We start from the raw sequence: 18,400 nt of genomic DNA, 5'->3' as shown, positions 1-18,400 counted from the left end.
CTCAGCACCTGAGAGGAGGAGGGGCCTCCTAGATCCCTGGTCTTCTGGAGTTGGCCTGCCGCCAACCGCTCAGCCGGGCTTTTGGGGGAGGGACCCCAAGGCTTGGACTTTGCGCCAGTTCAGGAAGGAGGCTCCGGAGCTTCTGGTCCTGGCCGCACCTGGAGGGCGGGGGTCCCTGCTGGGTCTAGTGCACTGACCCGGGAGTCGTGTCTGGGAGGGCTGGTCTAGGTGGCTGTAGACAAAACAGCGGACAGAGAGTGAGCGTCCTGAGTGATCTACGAAATGGGTACACGAGAGACGCCAGGTAGCCAGGCAACCACCGGCAGGCCGCGCGGAATCGGTGGGCCGAGTCTTCGCTACGGTCCGGCTGGGTCCCGCCCCGCCTGGCCCCCTCCAGGCCCCGCCCCAAGGCGGTCCCAGCCCAGGCTCCGCCCCCGGGAGGGCACTTCCGGCGCAGCGGAACCCCGGGTGCGGGCTGAGGTTGTCGGCGGGCCTGCTGTGCTATCTCGGACACGGCCCCATGAGCGCGGCGCCCCTGGTGGGCTACAGCAGCAGCGGCTCGGAGGATGAATCCGAGGCTGGGGCGCGGACTCGGCCCGGGGATGGGACCTGCCGTCGGTGAGGAGGGTGGAAGTTTGTCGGGAGGGCGCGCGGATTCGCCCGAGATCCGGACCGGACTTGAGCGTCAGGGGGAGGATGCGGGACGGCTCCTGGGGAAGGAAAAGGGGCGCAGAGGAAGGAAAGGAGGGTCCTTGCCTCTGGACAAAGCCCCAGAGTGCTCCCCCCGCCGCGGTGGGGCCCAGCTGGAAGGCAGGGCACGGGTTCGGGTCCAGCCTCCGCCGATGGCCTACTCCGTCGCCTGGCGCACATCGCTCTATCGTCCTAGGTCTGTTTCCTCGTTCGAACACTTCCAATAATAATAATTGCTAAAGCCTATGGAGAGCTTTTTCATGGATCCAGTAAATGTTCGTTGAGCACCCACTCTGCGCCAGGCTCGAGCCTGGGAACTCAGCATTGAACAAAACCTTCTCGGTGTCTTACTTCCTGGGGCTTAGGTTCTTCCGTGCCAGGCTTTATCTTTGCGGGGTGCTCTACAAGCAGTATCTCAATTGATCTCAATAGCTCTATCAGGTAGAAATAGACTTTACAGGTGAAGAATCTGAGATTCAGAATAACATGCTACTCCAGCTCAGGCCTGTCCAGCTAGGGAATGTGACCTCTGAACCACACATTGCTGCCTGCCCTGTCGTTTCCCATGGGGACCATGTGCCCTCTCCTAAGGTCTGCCTCCCAGAGTTGTTGAAGACCCCGGTGAGACAATACTAGGATAACAGCTTTGTGGCTATCTAGAAGCTGCTATCCACACCGAACTGGAAATACACACTCTGAGTCACCATGTATAAGGGTTTACAACTTTTGTATGTACAAAGGTAGAGAACGCTAGGAAGATAAATATGTTTGTTTTCTTTTTTCTCTTGCAGTGGCCAGGGCCCTATTCCCAGTCAGAAGTTCCCAGTACCTGACTGTGTGCTGAACATGTACCTAGGTACTGAGGAGGGACCTGAAGATGACAGTGAGAAACATGGGGGGCGTGTGCGCACCTTCCCCCATGAGCGGGGCAACTGGGCTACCCACGTTTACGTACCATGTAAGTAATGTCTGAAAGGCCAGAGGCGAACCAACAGGTGCCACTTGAGGGAGGAATCTGGCCCCAGCTATGAGGAAGAAACCAGAAATCTCTGAACTGGTAGTGGTAAAGAGATTGACTCAGCAGGGAAAGAGCAAGTTTCAAGAATTAGTGATTTTTCTGTAACTTTGGTTTCAGTTTTGAATTCGTTGCTTGAAATATATTTGTTAGCATTTTCTTTTTTTCTTTTTAAATTTTATTTTAAAGATGTGGGGTACAATTCAGGGTTAGGTATACAAATGTTGATTATGTAGGTACCTTTGTTGATAAAGTGTGGAAATCTTTTTTAATAACCCTAAATATGATGTTCTTGCTCATGAGGAGGTGACCAAAGGGAGGTTCTAGAGCATGTTGTCAAAGCCATCCCAGGATGCACCTGGCACTTTATTTCTGAGAGGTCCTTGGGTATGCAGGGTTCAAGTCCCACCCCCCCCACCCCTGATGAGCTGCAGCAGGCAGAAAATGTCCAGGCTTCAGCGTCAGACCTCACTCTACTACATCCGACCATGGGTGCCCTTTAGTAGGTTACTGGACATTGCAGAACCTCAGTTTCCTCACCTCCAAAATGGGGGTAATAGTAGTACCTATCTCCTAGGATTTTGGTGAAGATTAAATCAGATAAGCCATGTCAAGTTTTTAGCACAGTACACAGTGAGTGATGGCTCTTACTGTTTTGTGTTAGGTCAGGTAAGCTCTTGGAACCTCCATTTCTCCATTTGTAGAATGGAGATGAGATACTGCTTATGAACCAGGGCATTTGGGCAAATCGAGTAAGATGCTAGGGGTAAGAAAACTGTTAACTGTGCAGCTCTGTCACCTGTTTGGTAAAGAAAAAAACCAACAAATAATGTAAATGTATGAGAGTGGTCGTTGTGTGTTCTTTGTGAAGAATTGGAATCATGCTAAATGTCTATCAATAAACTGAATTAAAGAAATGCATTGCATTGTTTCTGATTAGATGATTACTATGGAGCTGTAATAGTGAGCATGACCTCTCTGTACTGAGTGGAAGGATGTGCAACATGTAGTGCTCTATGTTGAGAGCTAGCTGCAGAATCCTTTGAATGGTGTCCTCTCACCATTCAAAATAAAAATAAAATTAAAAAATAAAATAAAAATTTTATTTTTTAGCAAATAAAATATATCGTTAGTATATGCACTGAGAAAAAGCTATGGAAACAGGTACCAAAGTTTAACAGTCTTTATCTCCAGGGTAGTGGTCTTGAAAGTGGGGTGTATGTCCCCTGGGGGAAGGGTCAAAGTGATCCATTAGAATGTGAGAAGAAAAGCATTAGAACTTTTTTTTTTTTTTTTGAGTCGTGGTTTTCACTCGGTCACCTAGGCTGGAGTGCGGTGGCATGATCATGGCTCACCACGGCCTGGACCTCCTGGGCTCAGGTGATCCTTCTGCTTCAGCCTCCTGAGTAGCTGGGACTATAGGCACAACACCATGCCCAGCTAATTTTTTTAGAGATTAGATCTTGCTATATTGCCTAGGTTGGTGTTGAACGCCTGGACTCAAGCAATCCTCCTGCCTTAGCCTTTTGAAGTGCTAGGATTAGCATGAACCACCAGGCCTATCCTTAAATTTCTGTTTTATAATCCACATAATTTTACATCAGACATTTGTAATTGATAAATATAAGTTTATTGGAGTTATGTGTGCAAACATGTTTTACTAATGAACTGTGTGATCACAGTCGCTTAAAGACCACTACTCTAGGTTGATAGGATTTCTGGGCCCCCTGCTTTCTCCTTTGCATATTTTAAAACTTTTTTTTGGTCTTAATAGTCTTTATTTTTTAAAGCAGTTTTAGGCTCACAGAAAAATTGAACAGAAGGTACAGAGATTTCCTATTTTGTTGAGGATCTTACATCTATGTCCATGAGAAATATTTGTACTTTTCTTGTAATATTGTTGTCTGATTTTGGTATGTGGAAATGCTGGCCTCATAAAATGAGTCAGAAAGTATTCTTTTGGTTTCTATCTTCTGAAAGATAGAAGCTGACTGTAGAGAATTGAGATGATTTCTTCCTTGAATGTTTGGTGGAATTCCTTAGTGAACCCATCTGGGCCTGATGCCTTCTTTTTGAAAGGTAATTAATTATGATTCAATTTCTTTGATAGTTATAGGCCTATTGAGATTGTCTATTTTTCTTTTGTTTTGGCAGATTGTGTCTTTCAAGGACTTGTTCCAATTCATCTAGATTATCAAATTTATGGACCTAGAGTTATTCATAGTATTTCTTGATTATCCTTTTAATGTCCATGGAATCTATAGTGATGTTCCCTTGTCCCCTTTTTCTTTCTTTCTTTCTTTTTTTTTTTTAGTTCAAGTCTCACTTTGTTGCCCAGGCTGGAGCACAGTGGCATGCTCACGGCCACCGCAGCCTTGACTTGCTATGCTCTGGAGATCCTTCCACCTCAGCCTTCCAAGTAGCTGGAACTACAGGCATGCACCACCACGTCTGGCTAATTTTTTGATTTTTTTATTGTAGAGATGAGGCCTCGTCAAGTTGCCCAGGCTGGTCTTGTACCCGTGGGCTCAGAAAATCCTCTCACCTCAGCCTCCCAAAGTGCTGGGATTATAGGCATGAGCCACTGTGCCCAGCATGTCCCCTTTTTCATTTCTGATATTAGTCATTTGTGTTCTTTCTCTTTTTTTCTTAATTAGCTTGGCTAGAGGCTTATCAATTTTACTGATCTTTTTAAAGAACCAGCTTTTGGTTTTGTTGATCTTCTATACTGATTTCCTGTTTTCAGTTTTATTGATTTCTACTCTAGTTTTTACTATTTCTTTTATTCTACTTACTTTGAATTGAATTTGCTGTTCTCTTTCTAGCTTCCTAAGGTGGAAACTTAGATAATTGATTTTATTTATTTATTATTATTATTATTGAGTTGGAGTCTCCCTCCTTCGCCCAGGCTAGAGTGCAGTGGTACACACGCTCACAGCCACCCCAGCGTTGACCTTCTGGGCTCCAGCGATCCTTCTGCTTCAGCCTTCCAAGTGGCCAGAACTACAGACGCGTGCTACCACACCCAGCTATTTTTTATTTTATTGTAGAGACGAGGTCTTGCCAAGTTGCTCAGGCTGGTCTCGAACCCATGGGCTCAGGCAATCCACTCGCCCCAGCCTCCCAAAGTGCTGGGATTACAGGCTGAGTCGCTGAGCCCAGCCAGATAATTGATTTTAGATCTTCATTTCTAAGATGTACAATCACTGTCACAAATATCCTTCTAAAAAACTCCTGCTGCAGCCCACAAGTTTTGATAAGTTGGCCTTTAATTTTTATTTTGTTCCAAATATTTGTAAATTTTTCTTGAGATTTCTTTTTTGACCCCTGTATTCTTTAGAAGTGTGTTATTTAATCTCCAAGTATTTGGGGATTTTCCAGCTATATTTCTGTTATTGATTTCTTGTTTAATTCCATTGTTGCCTGCCGTCAGGAGTATGTTGTATGATTTCTTGTCTTTTAAATTTGTTAAGGGGTTCTGATGCTTACTATGTCTTTTCAGACTGTATTTTTGCCCTTTGGTATGTCTTGTAATTTTTTCTTGATAGCTGGAAATGCTGTGCTGTGTAAAAGAAGCTGCTGTAAATACACCTGTAGTAATATGGTGGCGAGGTGTGAGAAATAGGAAGCGTTCTATAGCCTATGATTAGGTCTCAGTCTGGGGGAACCTGTGCCCCTGGAATGTGAACTTCCCATGTTCTTCTCTGGGTCTCCCCTTTCTTAGGTGGGACAGGATGGCTAGAGGGGACTGATGTTGGGTATTTCAATCCCCCCAGGTCAGTTAGGGTCTGATAAAACACCATCAGGTTAGGCTCTGATTAAATCATTTCTACTGAGAGCAGACTTTGTTAAGAAGAACAGAATGTTCCCATATACAAGGGGGAACCCAAAAAACCTGGAATTTGCTTATAAGAAATTGTGTCTTTATTCTTCATGTTTAAACTTCAGTCACCTTCAAAGCACTCTCCATTTGATGCAATATACCTATCGAGATGCTTTTTCCACTGTGCAAAAGTTTTTGAACTTGTCAATTTTGATGCCTTTTAGTGCTTTTGCCATTTTTGTTTCACCTCTTCCATGTCAGCAAAACATTTCCCTTGGAGGACTTTTTTCATCCAGGGAAACCAAAAAAGGTCGTTTGGGGTGAGTTCAGGTGAATAGGGAGGGTGGAGCTTGGGGGGGGTCGTACCATTTCTGGTCAGAAATTGCTGAACACTCAGCATGATGTGGGCAGGTGTGCTCGCAAATCATCCGCCATGAAATGGGCAAATACGTTGAAAGAATCTAAAAAAAAAAATTCACTGAAGCCAAGCATAGCCTTTCACAATGCTAGCTTAACTGGTACACTGATGCCAATGGGTTCCTAGAACACTTACCTAGCAAGGGAAGCCTGTACTACATGGGACCTCTCCTCCAAAAAAATAATTCTGGTTTTGTTTTTTTTTTTGCATCTACTCTTATATTTCAGAATGCTTTCTTTCCCCTTCCCCTGCCAGAAGAGAAGGGTATTTTTCTCTGATACTCACTGTGAAACCCTGTTAGAGCTCCAGAAGGTAAAACTCACAAAAAGTGTGAGGTCATCACCCAATGACTGGGTCCCCTGGAGTTTTTGGCTCTCAGATTTATACACACTGAATCTCTGGTTTTCCTTTTACAGTTTGTAGCTCTATTACAGTTCTGGTTTTCCCTTGCCCTGGTTCTTACAGAGGTTTCAGCCCACTGGTTCAGTAATTTGTGAGACTCTGTATTCATATGTTGGTCTCTCCAATTTTGGAGTCCCTTGTGACCTTACGTCTCTTACAGAGAAGAATAGTTGTTGCTTTTTCAGTGTTCATCATTGTGTGTGTTATTAGGATGAGGTGGTAACTTCCAAGCTTCTTACATGCTTGGCCAGAAACCAGAAGTCCCCTGCATACTTCTTGTTTCCTTGAATTCTTTACAATGAGCGTGTGTTAAGTTTATAACCAGAAATTCCTATGAAAACATTATTAGAATACATATCTGGAGGCTGCTCTTAAAGTGATTTTCTCCCAAAATCCAGAGTAATAAGGACCCCTCTCTGCCTTCTGGGCTTTATTCAGCCATGACACCTTGGCAAAGTGAACAGCCCACTCTCTTCATTCTTCCCTCCCAGATGAAGCCAAGGAGGAGTTCCTGGATCTACTTGGTACGTTGCTGCCTCATGCCCAGACCTATGTCCCCCGGCTGGTGAGGATGGAGGCATTCCACCTCAGCCTGTCCCAGAGCGTGGTTCTGCGCCACCACTGGATTCTCCCCTTTGTGCAGGCTTTGAAAGACCGCATGGCCTCCTTTCAGCGGTGAGTGCTTCTCTCGGCTCCCTCTCCTCCAGGCGCCACCTCCGTTCCTGAGCTACTTTGGGCTTGTAGGGGTGGGGTGTGTATTACCCCACAAGCAGGCCAAACCTAAAGATAGAACACTGAACCTCTCCTGGGGCTGCCTGCTGTACATCTCATCCTGTGTGACCTTGGACAGGCCATGTCAGCTTGATGTCTCCGAGTCCTTGTCTGCTATATAGGAAAAACCAACTGTTTTTCGGTGTACTCTCACTCAGTATTTCCAGCACTTCTGTGACTAGACAGGGGAGTGGTTCTCACACCACCAGTCTCTAACTCTCCAGACACCAACTCCAGCCTGCAGTTTAACTCGGTTCTGACACTAACGACCTAGGGTTAGCACAGACCTAATAGGTTGGGAGTTCAGTCCCACAGGACTACCGTCCACTTCAGATGCCAGTGCCATGTTGGCCTGATTTCACTGCAAATTAGAGGTTCTGGTGATCCCCTCCTCAGGTTGGATTATTTTCTAGAATGACTCACAGAACTCAGGAAAACATTTCACTTACTAGGTTACCAATTGATACTGAGGTATATAAATGAACAGCAGATGAAGAAATACAGAGGGTGAGGTCTGAAAGGGATCCTGGCACAGGCACTTCTGACTCTGTGAGAGTTGGGGCCCACCAGCCTTCCAGCACTCGGGTGTGTTCTTGTTTACCAACAGAAGCTCTTGAAACTTGAACTTTGGGGTTTTTTATGGAGGCCTTATCACATAGGTAGGATTGATGACTCACTTGTTCTCTAGCTCCCTTTTCCTCCCAGGAGGATGGGGTGGGGGTGAGGTGAAAGTGCCAGGCTTCTAGTCATGACTTGCTCTTTCTGGTGACCAGCCCCCTCCAGGAGCCTACCAGGAGTTGCCTAGGGAGAACAGAGATGCTCCTATTGCCCAGAAATGGGAAGGATTTAGGAGCTGTGTTGGAAACTGGGGTCATAGACCAAATCATAGGACAAAAGATGCTTCTGGCCCCTCACTGCTTAGAAAATTACACGGGGTTTAGGATCTCAACATCAAGAACTGGGCAAGACCAACATATATGTCTTTTCTTAAGTCACATCTGTATACAGGTCATGGTAGTGGTGGTGCTACCTTAGGGAGGGCTTGTGAGGATGAAACGAGGTCACGCATGCCTTCAGCGTGGCACTTGCTAAAGGGTCAGAACTGGATCCCCTTTGGCTTTGTCTGTCAGCCTAGAGCTTTTCTCCCCCCTTATCTATGTTATACCTCTCCTCCTTCCAGAAATGCCTTTCCTGTTAGGCTTGACCAAATCAAACCCTGTTCTTTGCCTGAGGCTCTCCCGGTTGGCATCCCCAGAATCCCTCAGTCCCAGGGATCGTCTGGTCCTACAGTTGTTTACACCCTGGTGCTCATCTCACTTAGCCTCATACCCATCATTTTTATGTCTGTGTCCCCCTGTGGAGCCCAAGTTCCTCTGAGCCAGGACTGAGTTTTCTCTCGGAATCACCCCACGGCTTTCTTCCAGGTACTCTGCTCACTGTAGGCATCAGATAGATGCTTGTGGAGTGACTGAGCAGGAACAAACAACCCTGTTAGCATCCTCTGGACCCTTCGCTCTTGGTACTAGAAGGAGCCTAAGAAGTCCTCCAAGTGATGGTTTTCTGATTGCCTTTTATCAGCAGAGCCTTTCTTCAAACAAGGTGTTTCAGAGAAGCTTGATGCATAGATGTGTAACAGATAAAAGCAGAGGTCTTCTCTTTAAAGCCCCACCCTGCAGCTCAGGGAGCCTTAGACCCAGAGATTTTGTAGAATGCCTCTGCCCACTTGGAAAACCGTCCATTTAGTTGAACCCTTCTGAGGGCCAGAGGAACAAAGGATTTGTCCCAATCCAAATTCCTTAGCCAGAGAATTAGGACTAAAGCCCATCTCTCAACCTAGTCCCACCTCCTCCTTTTTTTGATTGTCACTGTCAGATCTCTTGAGTCATATGTATATTAACGGGACTCTTTTGATCACAGGTGCCAGAAACCCAGCCCAAAGAGGCTTAAACCAAAGGGGAATTCATAGGCTGGTATAACTAAAAGGTTTAGAGGTAGCACTGACTTCATGCATGAGTGGATCAGGATGACCGAAAGATGTCAGGTGGCACCTGACTCTTATCATCTCAGCTCTGTCCCCTCTGTGGTGGCTTCATTCTCATGCTGACAAAGGAAATCAGCCTTCTCAGGCTGATGCTGTACCAGCCTGGAAAGATAGCCCTCTTTTCTAATTGTCCAGCAAAAGTCATGGGAATGAGTGATTGGTCTGATTCTGCTTATGTGCCCTCCCTTTGTGAGTAAAGAGTTAACGAACCCTTTCCCCTTCTGCATGAGAGTACTCCCCTTGTCCTCCTGAAGCTCTGTTGCCTGGATGAAGGTGGGAGGCCAGCTGTGTCAGCAACGTCGCTCGTGGTAAAAAATGACCGACTGGCACACTGCACATGCACTGGGAAGACTATGCATGAACTAGGCTCCTGGGGGGAAGCCACAGCCTGGACTTCCCTACATGCAGTGGTTCTTTACCTGAGCAGGTACCTTGTTGGGACCTCTGGAAACTGCCCAAGGGGCATACTTGTGGCATCGTCCCTTACTCACTGGGGGACCAGAGAACAGCTCCTAGACCATTGGGCAGGCCCCACTGAGGATACGGATTTGATGTTGCCCTATGTCCTTAGTGAAGCCCAGCCAGGTATGGTCTCTCCAAGTGTGATGTCTGGTTGAGCCTAAGATGACCCAAAGTGGGCAGTGCCCCCCTGATTCTGTTGCTGCAGCTGAGAACATGCTGTGCTGTGACTGGCCAGGCCCAGGTTAGGTGCTGCCTGAAATAGGGTTGGAGAGCAGTCCTCCAACACACAGTCAGCAGGACAGGGGGTGTTGGCTGGGCATAAACATCCAGGATGTTTGTCAGACACCTTGCAGAACTCTTTGTGAAAGTTGCATTTAACCACGCTTCTGGTGATTCTTTCATCCCTTATGGTCTCCCAAAAAAGACTGTGTTAGGTTGAAGGCTGTGTGGGGAAGCAGAAAGTTGAATGACTGTGTGCTCTTGAACAAGTGTGAGACTACCCAGCATGCTGGTGGATTGTGTTCCCTTAGATGGGTGTGAGGCCCTTGGCCTGGGAGCTGTAAAATGATCTTTTCCTGTGACGGGATTTGCCAGGTTGTTCCATGAGCAGCAGGAAGCCAGTCTTCCCTCTAGTATCCCAGAGAACATAATCTGAAGCAGCCAGAGTCAAAGCATGACCTAGCTAAACCTGACTGATCCCCGTGTTTCTGATCTAAAGGGTAGGTGGGGGTGGGGGTTTCTGTCTCAGTTTCACAACAGAGACCCACTTCCCTTCACTAAAATGGTTACAGGTGAGAGCAAAGACTTTGAAATCAGGCAGACTGAGGTTCAAATCCTGGCTCACCAAATTCAACTTCACCAAGCTTCAGTTTCCTTTTCAGTAAAATGGCATCATTATAGTGAGGATTCCACAAACTGATGTGCACAGAGCCTTAAGCTTAGCCCCTGGTACAAAGGAGCTGTTCTTGTTATTGCTTAGACTAAATCGGAGTTGTCCTTGTTTAACCTGCAAGAAACGAACTGGCTCTTAAATGGTTTATTACCACCTGCTTGATGAATAAGACTCTCAGTCCCCATCAGTAAAGTTGAGATAGTCTCAAATTGCTTACTGACATGAACTGCTATTACCAAAGTGAAATTGTTGCCAGCATCTGGATGGTGCCATGTGTTACTTGGACTGCGTGATCTTAAGGTCTTGTCGAGTGCTAAAATTTTAGGATTCAATTTACCACCTGTCACAGGGTGACAGTATTAAGTATAAAAAGAGTTAACTGTATTTTCAAAACTCTTTTTTTTTAAAACATAAACTGTTTTTTTCTGCTTTTTTCCCCCTTATTATTCACCGAAAATATGGTCCTTCTTCTGAATTTCAGATTCTTCTTTACTGCCAACCGGGTAAAGATTTATACCAATCAAGAGAAAACCAGGTGGGTGCCCCCACCCTCAGTCACGACCAGAAGATTCTGTGGTGCAAAGATTGAGAGAATGCTTGTTTCTGGACTTGATTGTCCCTGGTTTTTTTTCACCAGCTGGATGACTACAAAGGCAGCTATCCCTAGATCTGAACCCTTTAAAAAAAAAATAACAAGGGAGCAGGGCTGGGCATGCCGAGGTTGAGAGTGAGAAAAGCCTATTAAAGTCACAAGACTGGTTCCCACCCAGCTGTGTCCCCAGTTGTCATGTCGGGCCTGTATCTTCACCTCTGTCCACACCAGCACATGCCGCCCCTGGATCCATCACTGAGTATTTCAGATGAGCCCAAAGGGCTTCGGAACGTTAGAAAGTATTAAAGTGTCAGATGAACCAAAGAAGAAATTGTCATTATCACGGTTTCAGAGGGAGCCTCCCTGTCTGTCCACTCATGGAGCCACCTTCTCTCACTTCTGATGGAGGCTCATTCATTGACTCGCCTGTTCCATGCTGCACAAACCTGTGAAGCAGCCACTTGTGCCAGACACTTGGTAAAGAGTCAGTTGCGAGGAGGCAGACATGCCCCTGTTCTTTGGGAGCTTATATTCTGCGGAGGAGACAGATAACCAGTAATGTGTGTGACTGAGGTAGTCAGGAGTGGTGGTGCAGGAGGGCACCCGGGAAGTGGCCAGGGAAATGCATCTGATGGCACCTGCAGATGAGAAGGAGCAAGCCCTGGGAAGAGCTGCCACAGGAGTGTCAAGTGGAGGACACAGCAAATCAAGTGACCCCGAGGCAGGAAAGAGCTGGGCGTGCTGGAGGGCTGGTGAGGTGGAGCCCGGGAGATGTGGGCGAGTGCTGGGAGGGGAGTCAGGTAGGCTTTAGCTCCTCCTGCAGGGCCTTCGAGGCCAGGTACAGAGTCTGGATTTTGAACAAGGAGAGACATGATCTGGTTTATGTTTCTAGAAGCTGGTCTATAAATTGACATCCACGTCTGTGTCCATGGCTAAGGAGTCTGGGGAAGAGACATGAGGAGCAAGTGTGGAAGCAGGGAGACAGAGAGAAGACACATGTCATCCAAGGGAGGGACAGTGGTGGCCTGGATTAGGGTGATGGCAGTGGAAGAGCGAGAAGTAGACACATCTGAGTTACCCTGGAGGCAGAATCAGCTGGAGTTTCCAATGGGTGGGATTTGTGTGAAGTCGGGATGAATTTGAGTCGACTCCTGAGTCGGGTTTGAACAACTCACCCCATTTTCTGTGATAGAAAACACTGGTGGGATGAAAATCAGAAGCTCCACTGGCACCTGTCTGTTGTAACCACTAGACTTCTCTGCCTGTTAGACCCCCAGGTGGAAATGTCAGGAGGGGTGCCAGCTGGAGATCCATGTGGGTGTCATCAGCTTGTGTGGGGAGGTGGGACCAGGTGAGGCCCCTTGCTGGAGAGAATGGATGGAGAAGATCTGAGGGCAGCAGAGGAGATGGGCCAGGAGGCCAGAGATGGGATCCCGTCAGGACTGTAGCGAGTGGCGTCTTGGGAGCCAAGAGAGAACGGGTTCCAAGGAGGGTAGGCTCAGCTGTTTCAGATACTGCTGAGGCCAAGATGCGGACAGCGAGGTGTCTATTGGCATTGGTAACATGGAGACCGCTGACAACTTTGACAAGAGCACTTCCTGCGAAGTGGGCTGGAGATGGAAGGTGAGGAAGTAGACAGGTGAAGGCAGATGAATCATCTTGAGAAATTTTGCTGAGAGTGGGATGGGGCTGGCTGAAGATGTGGCTTCAGGGGAGGGTTTTTAGAGATGTGAGACAGCATATCTGAGTGCTTGTGGGAGGAGTAGCAGATGTCAGAGAGCAAAGTCCTTGAGAAAGGGTCTCCCCTGAGAACCAGAGTTGTCTGCGGCAGGAGTGATGAACAGGTATGCAGAAGTTTCTAGGACTGTAGGCTCAGCCGTGGCCTGTGAGTGAGTTCCTGTAAGGTTATTAGACCCAGGGGAAGGAGGAGAGAGGGGTGGGTTGGAAGTGGGGAAGGAAGGTTTAAAGACAAGAGGAGAAGTCAGCTTGTGGAGCAGGAACGCGAGCTTACCAGGGGATAGGGTCAGGCTCAGTGCCCAGGCCTCTCGGCTTTCTGTCTGGCACATCCTCTGCCCCCACTCAGACGGTTTGTATTCTCAGAGGCCACATCTCATGCCCATGTTGTCTCCACTTCTCTCTCCAGGACCTTTGTTGGGCTTGAGGTCACCTCAGGGCATGCCCAGTTCCTAGATCTGGTTTCAGAGGTGGACAGAGTCATGGAGGAATTCGACCTCACCACTTTCTACCAGGTAATAAACAGGGCTGCTGTTTCACTGGCCCATCTGTAACTGGAATAAAGCCACCCTTAAAGAAGCCCTTGCAAACCAGAGAGCCTTTAGAACTTTCCCATGTGGAGTGGCCCGAATGCAAACCCTCAGAGAACACACCCCTGGGAGGTGAGGGGTCTGAGGTGTGGTCAGATGCAGCCCACCTGAAGTCCAACATTTTTTAGAAATCTTATCACATTTTAAATATGCTCAAGGCTTGTGCCTTCTACTCTATAATGTACCCATGTTTGTTTTTATATTTTCTTAATATGTAGTTGTCCCTGATAATTCTTAGTAAAATTGACCACCCAGGAAGAGTTGTAGGTTTGCATACCTTTCCGCCCCTGACCCAGGCCCCCTGAGAGTGCTTGGACTCTTAAGTTGACTGTCAAGGCTTTAAAGGTTCATTAGTTTTAGCCTGGATTGTCTCCCAGGTTTACAAATTTAATGAGTCTATGATATTTAAAGAAAAACCTCTGAGAACATGTCTTAGTTCAGACTGCCATATCAAAATACTGTGAACTGTAGTGACCTAGACAACAGAAATTTATTTTTGCACAGTTCTGCAGGATGGAAGCTCAAGGTTAAGGTACCCACATAGTTGGTTTCTGATGAGGCTCTTCCTGACTTGTAGAGGGCCGACTTCTAGCTGTGTTTTCACATGGTAGAGGGGGAGAAAGAAAGGGGTGCGCAAGCTCTCTGGTGTCTCTTCTTCAGGGGTACTAATCCCATCATGAGGGCCCCACCCTCATGACCTCATCTAACCCTAAACCCCATCTCTAAATGCTATCACTGGGGGTTAGGGCTTCATGAATCTGGGGGAGGGGGCACAATTCAGTCCATAGCAAGGGCCAGCGGCCTGGGCTATTTGACTGCCTGTGGAGGGTGCTGGGATGAGCAGTGAGGGTCTAGTGTGCCACAGGGTGGGCCGTGAGGGCAGCAGGGATACCATGACATCTCTGTTACAGACCTGTGATGGCTGGGCCTGCGAGGGCATCCAAGTGACTGCCTGCCTCCTGCTCTTCCTCTCTAGGACCCTTCGTTCCACATCAGTCTGGCCTGGTGTGTGGGCGATGCACGTCTCCAGCTGGAAGGGCAGTGCCTGCGGGAACTACAGGTGACTTCCTGGGGCAGGAGCATGGAGTGTGCTGGACTCCAGAAATGCGCAGCTAGATGTTGCAGGGGAGGGCTGAAATGGAGGCTAGGTGTGGGGGAGGGGAAGGGTTAGGCATCCACACCCGAATACCTGGGAAACAAATGATGGGGCAGGAGACCCTAAGCCTGGTCTGTGAGGAGCTGCGGCTTCCCTGTGAGTCCTAACCACTTGCCCAGAGGTCAAGGCTTGGGTCTGGCCGATCCTGGAAATGAGTGAAATGTGCCAGCCCTCAGAGCCTATCATATTTCGATAAGTGGGTGAAATGTTTGCCTTTCCCATCTGTGCCCTTGGAGGAGAACCAACAATGCAGGAGCGAGTGGCAGCTGATTCTCCGCCTCGGTCGGGAGACAGCAGGGAGTGTGGCTGTGCAGGAAAGTGGGCCTAGTGTTACTAGCACTTCTGTTTTTCAAAAGAAGCCAGAAATCTAGATTTGTATGTGTAACCTCTCAATTTCCAAATGCTCACAATCAATTTGGGTTTTTAAAAAATTGCTGTCCAGGCATGGTAGCTCACGCCTATAATCCCAGCACCTTGGGAGATACAGGTGAGAGAATTGCTTGAGCCTATGGGTTCAAGATCAGCCTGGGCAACATGGCAAGACTTTGTCTCTACAATAAATTAAAAAATTAGCCAGGAGTGGTGGGGTGCATGCCTGTAGTTCCAGCTACTTGGAAGGCTGAGACAGAAGGATCACCTGAGCCCAGCAGGTAGAGGCTGCAGTGGCTGTGAGTGTGACACTGCCTTCCAGCCTGAGCAAGAGTGAGACTCCAACTAAAAAAAATTGCAAGCCAAACAAACATGTGCAGGCTGAAGACAGCCTGTGGACTGTCATTAAGAAGCCACCTTGCTCTTGTCCTGATCATACTGGAGGTAGCAAAGAGCTCTGGTTTGGTTTGGTGACTCCAGCAGACCCAGGTCCCAGCTCTGGTTTTCTTGGCTTCTGTAACCCAGGGCTCTGAGTTTTTGTGTCCTCATCTATAAAACTGGGGTGATGGGACCAGCCTCATGAGGTCACAGAAGTGATTAGGCCGCATGACTAACACGGAGCTGGAGCTTCATGGTCTTGGGCTCCCTCAGCTTGCCCAGCCTCCAAAGGAGCGTCATAGCCTGGTTTTGTTGGCAGTGCCCCTGAGTCCCGGGTTCCCCTTAATGTGACTGTCCTCTCCTGGCTACTGGTTCAAGGAGATCGTGGATGACTTTGAAGATGCCGAGATGCTGCTGCGTGTGCACACCGAGCAGGTCCGCTGCAAGTCTGGGAACAAGTTCTTCTCGATGCCTTTGAAGTGAGCACCAGAGGCCTTCCGCATCCTGGCCCCTCCGCAGGCCAGGCAGAGATGGAGAAGCCTGCCAAAGTCAGAGGATGCGTTCAGCCTCCAGCTGGGAGGCCTCAGCCACACCCTGAGCCTGGCAAGAGGAAAGCCACTCCTTCTCCTTCCTGGGGGCTGGTTCTCTCTCCTGGTCCTTTGAGGTTGCCTGTTGGAGCCTGCTGTATTGTGGTCATTCCCAGAAATCGCCAGGAGAGGGCAGCCTGGGCATCCTAATAACTTCTGTGGTGGTTATGCAAAGAAACATTGGGGTCACCAGCGAGCCCACCCACATTCAGTCAGAATCTCAACTGCAGTCCCTCTGACAAATAACCCCTCCCTGCCCTCTCTCGCCTCCCCCACTTCAGCGGTTTGTGTGTTGATACTGTTGGCCTCAGGTCAGAGTTTTTAGAATCATCATCCCCAGGCTCATCCCTGGTCAAGCGAAAACATAGGTGCTGCAGTGGGCCTGTCACCCTCCCTCCTTGAAGTGTGTCGCTTTTATTTATTTATTTTAATCTCAGCCCCCTCCTGTGCCAGCAGAGGCCAGTTCAGGGCCAAGGTACAGGGTGCTAATTTGCAGTTCCACATCAGCTTTCTCCATTCCTTCCTCCCACTCGCCCCAGCCGAGTGCCTGGGGAGACAAGCAGATGTTTCATTTTGACCTGGTCGGTGGCTGAAAGCCAGGCCTCCAACGCACTGTGACCTCTGCTTCCCCATCAGCTTTCCCGAGGAGAGAGGGCCCTTCCCCAGCCCAAGTCTTCCTTCTGCTGTCCCCTGCTGCAGCCTGCAGGTATCCTGAGGGGACCCAGAGGAAGTGTCAGGCTTTCTCATCAGACCCTCACCAGGGCAAGGACCAGTCCTCTACAGTTGTCATCTGGTGACAGTTGAAGTCTTTTTGTATTATAGTTTTACATTATGTTCAACAAATTAAAATTGCATTTGTTATTTGGGATCTTGTTTTGGACTGCTTGTATTCCACACAGTAGAAAGACGACTTCCCTCTTCCCCACCCTCTACAGCTGTGATTCATGGTTGAGGGGTATTTGTGGGAGTCTCTGCTGTGACTTCTGAAGTGGCCTTGAGTGGCATTAATGATGCCTGGGTAAATGGGAGTAGGATGGGTCACCCAGCCTGCCGGTCCTGCCCAGAGTTCCCACGTATCCAGTCTAGGCTTGGCACGTGGCAGGGGTCGTCACTTCCATGTCTCAGCAGTGTGAGCAGACATTTAGGCCTTATACTACTCTCACACTAAGTACTCCCTAGGATCTTCTCATCTACCTCCCAGGAACCCCCTGAAAAACAAATAGGGTAGGAGTGGCTATTCTGCTTGTAAGCAAGAACACGTTAAGTAACTTGCTTGGGGCCACATGAGAAATAGAAGGGCCTGACTCAGCCCTAACCTCAGCTCCGGCCCTGGGACAGCCCTGTCCAGCCCTGCCCAGCACCTCCTGGTCAACCCTGGTCTCTGAGTGGGCTCACCAAGGCTTGAGGAAAAGTGGGAAGAGGAGTCTGTTACTCTGGCTCCCACGTGCCCCCTGCAACTCTGCCTTCCCTGGGGAAGCTCTACCCGAAGGCTCAGGAAATCACATTCTGTGCCTTGTTCCCCCACTGCATTGATCTGCTGGCTGACTGGCCAGTCGGTTGGTTCTTCTGGGAGACAAAGCGAGGCATGCCTTCTGGCTTATAAGCAACACGGCGATTGGCTGTGCAGCCCACACTTATTGACACCTGCTCTGTGCTAGGCCCTGCACTGGGCACTTTGGGTGAACCAGACCAGGTCGGCCCTCTGGATGCCCACAGTGGAGGGGAGCAGGCACGAAGTTACCACACTTCCAGGAGCTTGGGCACTGGCTCCCCTTGGGAGGGGCCGGCATAAGGCCGGGCCTCCATCAACAAGCCCAGGAAGATGGACTGGGCCGCTCCCCTGGGGAGGACGTGGTTTGGGGAGTCCGTCTGTGAGGAGGATGCAGCGACTTTGAGAAATGGGCCAAGATCAATAACGGGCTCTTCAATGGAGAATGGAAGGTGGTGATGGAGCAAGGAAGTTGGAGATTCGCTGAGGGGGAGGGGCGGCAGGCCGGCCGCAGGGGCTGGCGGCAGGGCCTGGCGGGCACCCAGACACTGAGTGTGCCTCGGGAGCAGAGCGCTCAGCAGGCGCTCCCGCTGACAGTGCAGCCCAGGCTCTTCCATAAGAGGAGATGTGCTGGGAGAAGCAGGGAGACAGCGCTGGAGACAGGGAAGCCCGGAGCAGGCCGGGGTCCCTCCAGGCAGGCTGGTGCACACAGTGCTCTTGACGGGGATGCTGCCACACCAGGGAGAGCACAGAATCAACACATCTGGCCTCGGTGTCCTCAGATGTTCCCCGCAGGGCAGGGAAGCGATCATCTCACGCCTGTTTGGCCCATTTCCACCTGGCATTCTCCAGCGCTCTCCAGACCACCCCGGCTTTGTTTCCAAGGGAGAGGGAAATTACCTTGGCTTGTTTGTTTATTCCTTGTCTTGGCACCCAGAGTCCCAAGGCCTGCCTCACCTTTGATGGTGCGCTTGGTGCAAGGCCTGAGGGG

The 18,400-nt window shown here is 49.0% G+C and overlaps 1 protein-coding gene across 4 annotated transcripts; it reads left to right on the top strand.

Annotated features, from left to right (window-relative positions):
* The first annotated feature begins 416 nt into the window (after positions 1–416).
* Positions 417–16,788, top strand: USB1 (U6 snRNA biogenesis phosphodiesterase 1). 4 transcript variants are annotated; one of them, XM_008068013.2, is made up of 7 exons: positions 417–618; positions 1,482–1,648; positions 6,840–7,023; positions 10,996–11,049; positions 13,250–13,355; positions 14,407–14,490; positions 15,712–16,788. In XM_008068013.2, the coding sequence occupies exons 1-7, from the start codon at positions 521–523 to the stop codon at positions 15,814–15,816; spliced, it is 798 nt and encodes a 265-aa protein (XP_008066204.1). In that variant the 5' UTR covers positions 417–520; the 3' UTR covers positions 15,817–16,788. The 4 variants fall into 4 exon arrangements, with proteins under 4 accessions (XP_008066204.1, XP_008066202.1, XP_008066205.1 ...); XM_008068011.2 differs by having other exon boundaries at positions 14,342–14,490; XM_008068014.2 differs by lacking the exon at positions 10,996–11,049.
* The last annotated feature ends 1,612 nt before the right edge of the window (positions 16,789–18,400 follow it).

This window comes from Carlito syrichta, unplaced genomic scaffold (genome assembly GCF_000164805.1).
Source record: "Carlito syrichta isolate Samal-C Ts95f unplaced genomic scaffold, Tarsius_syrichta-2.0.1 Scaffold309854, whole genome shotgun sequence".
NCBI classification, from domain to species: Eukaryota; Metazoa; Chordata; class Mammalia; order Primates; family Tarsiidae; genus Carlito; species Carlito syrichta.
This window is presented reverse-complemented; position numbering and strand designations above follow the sequence as displayed.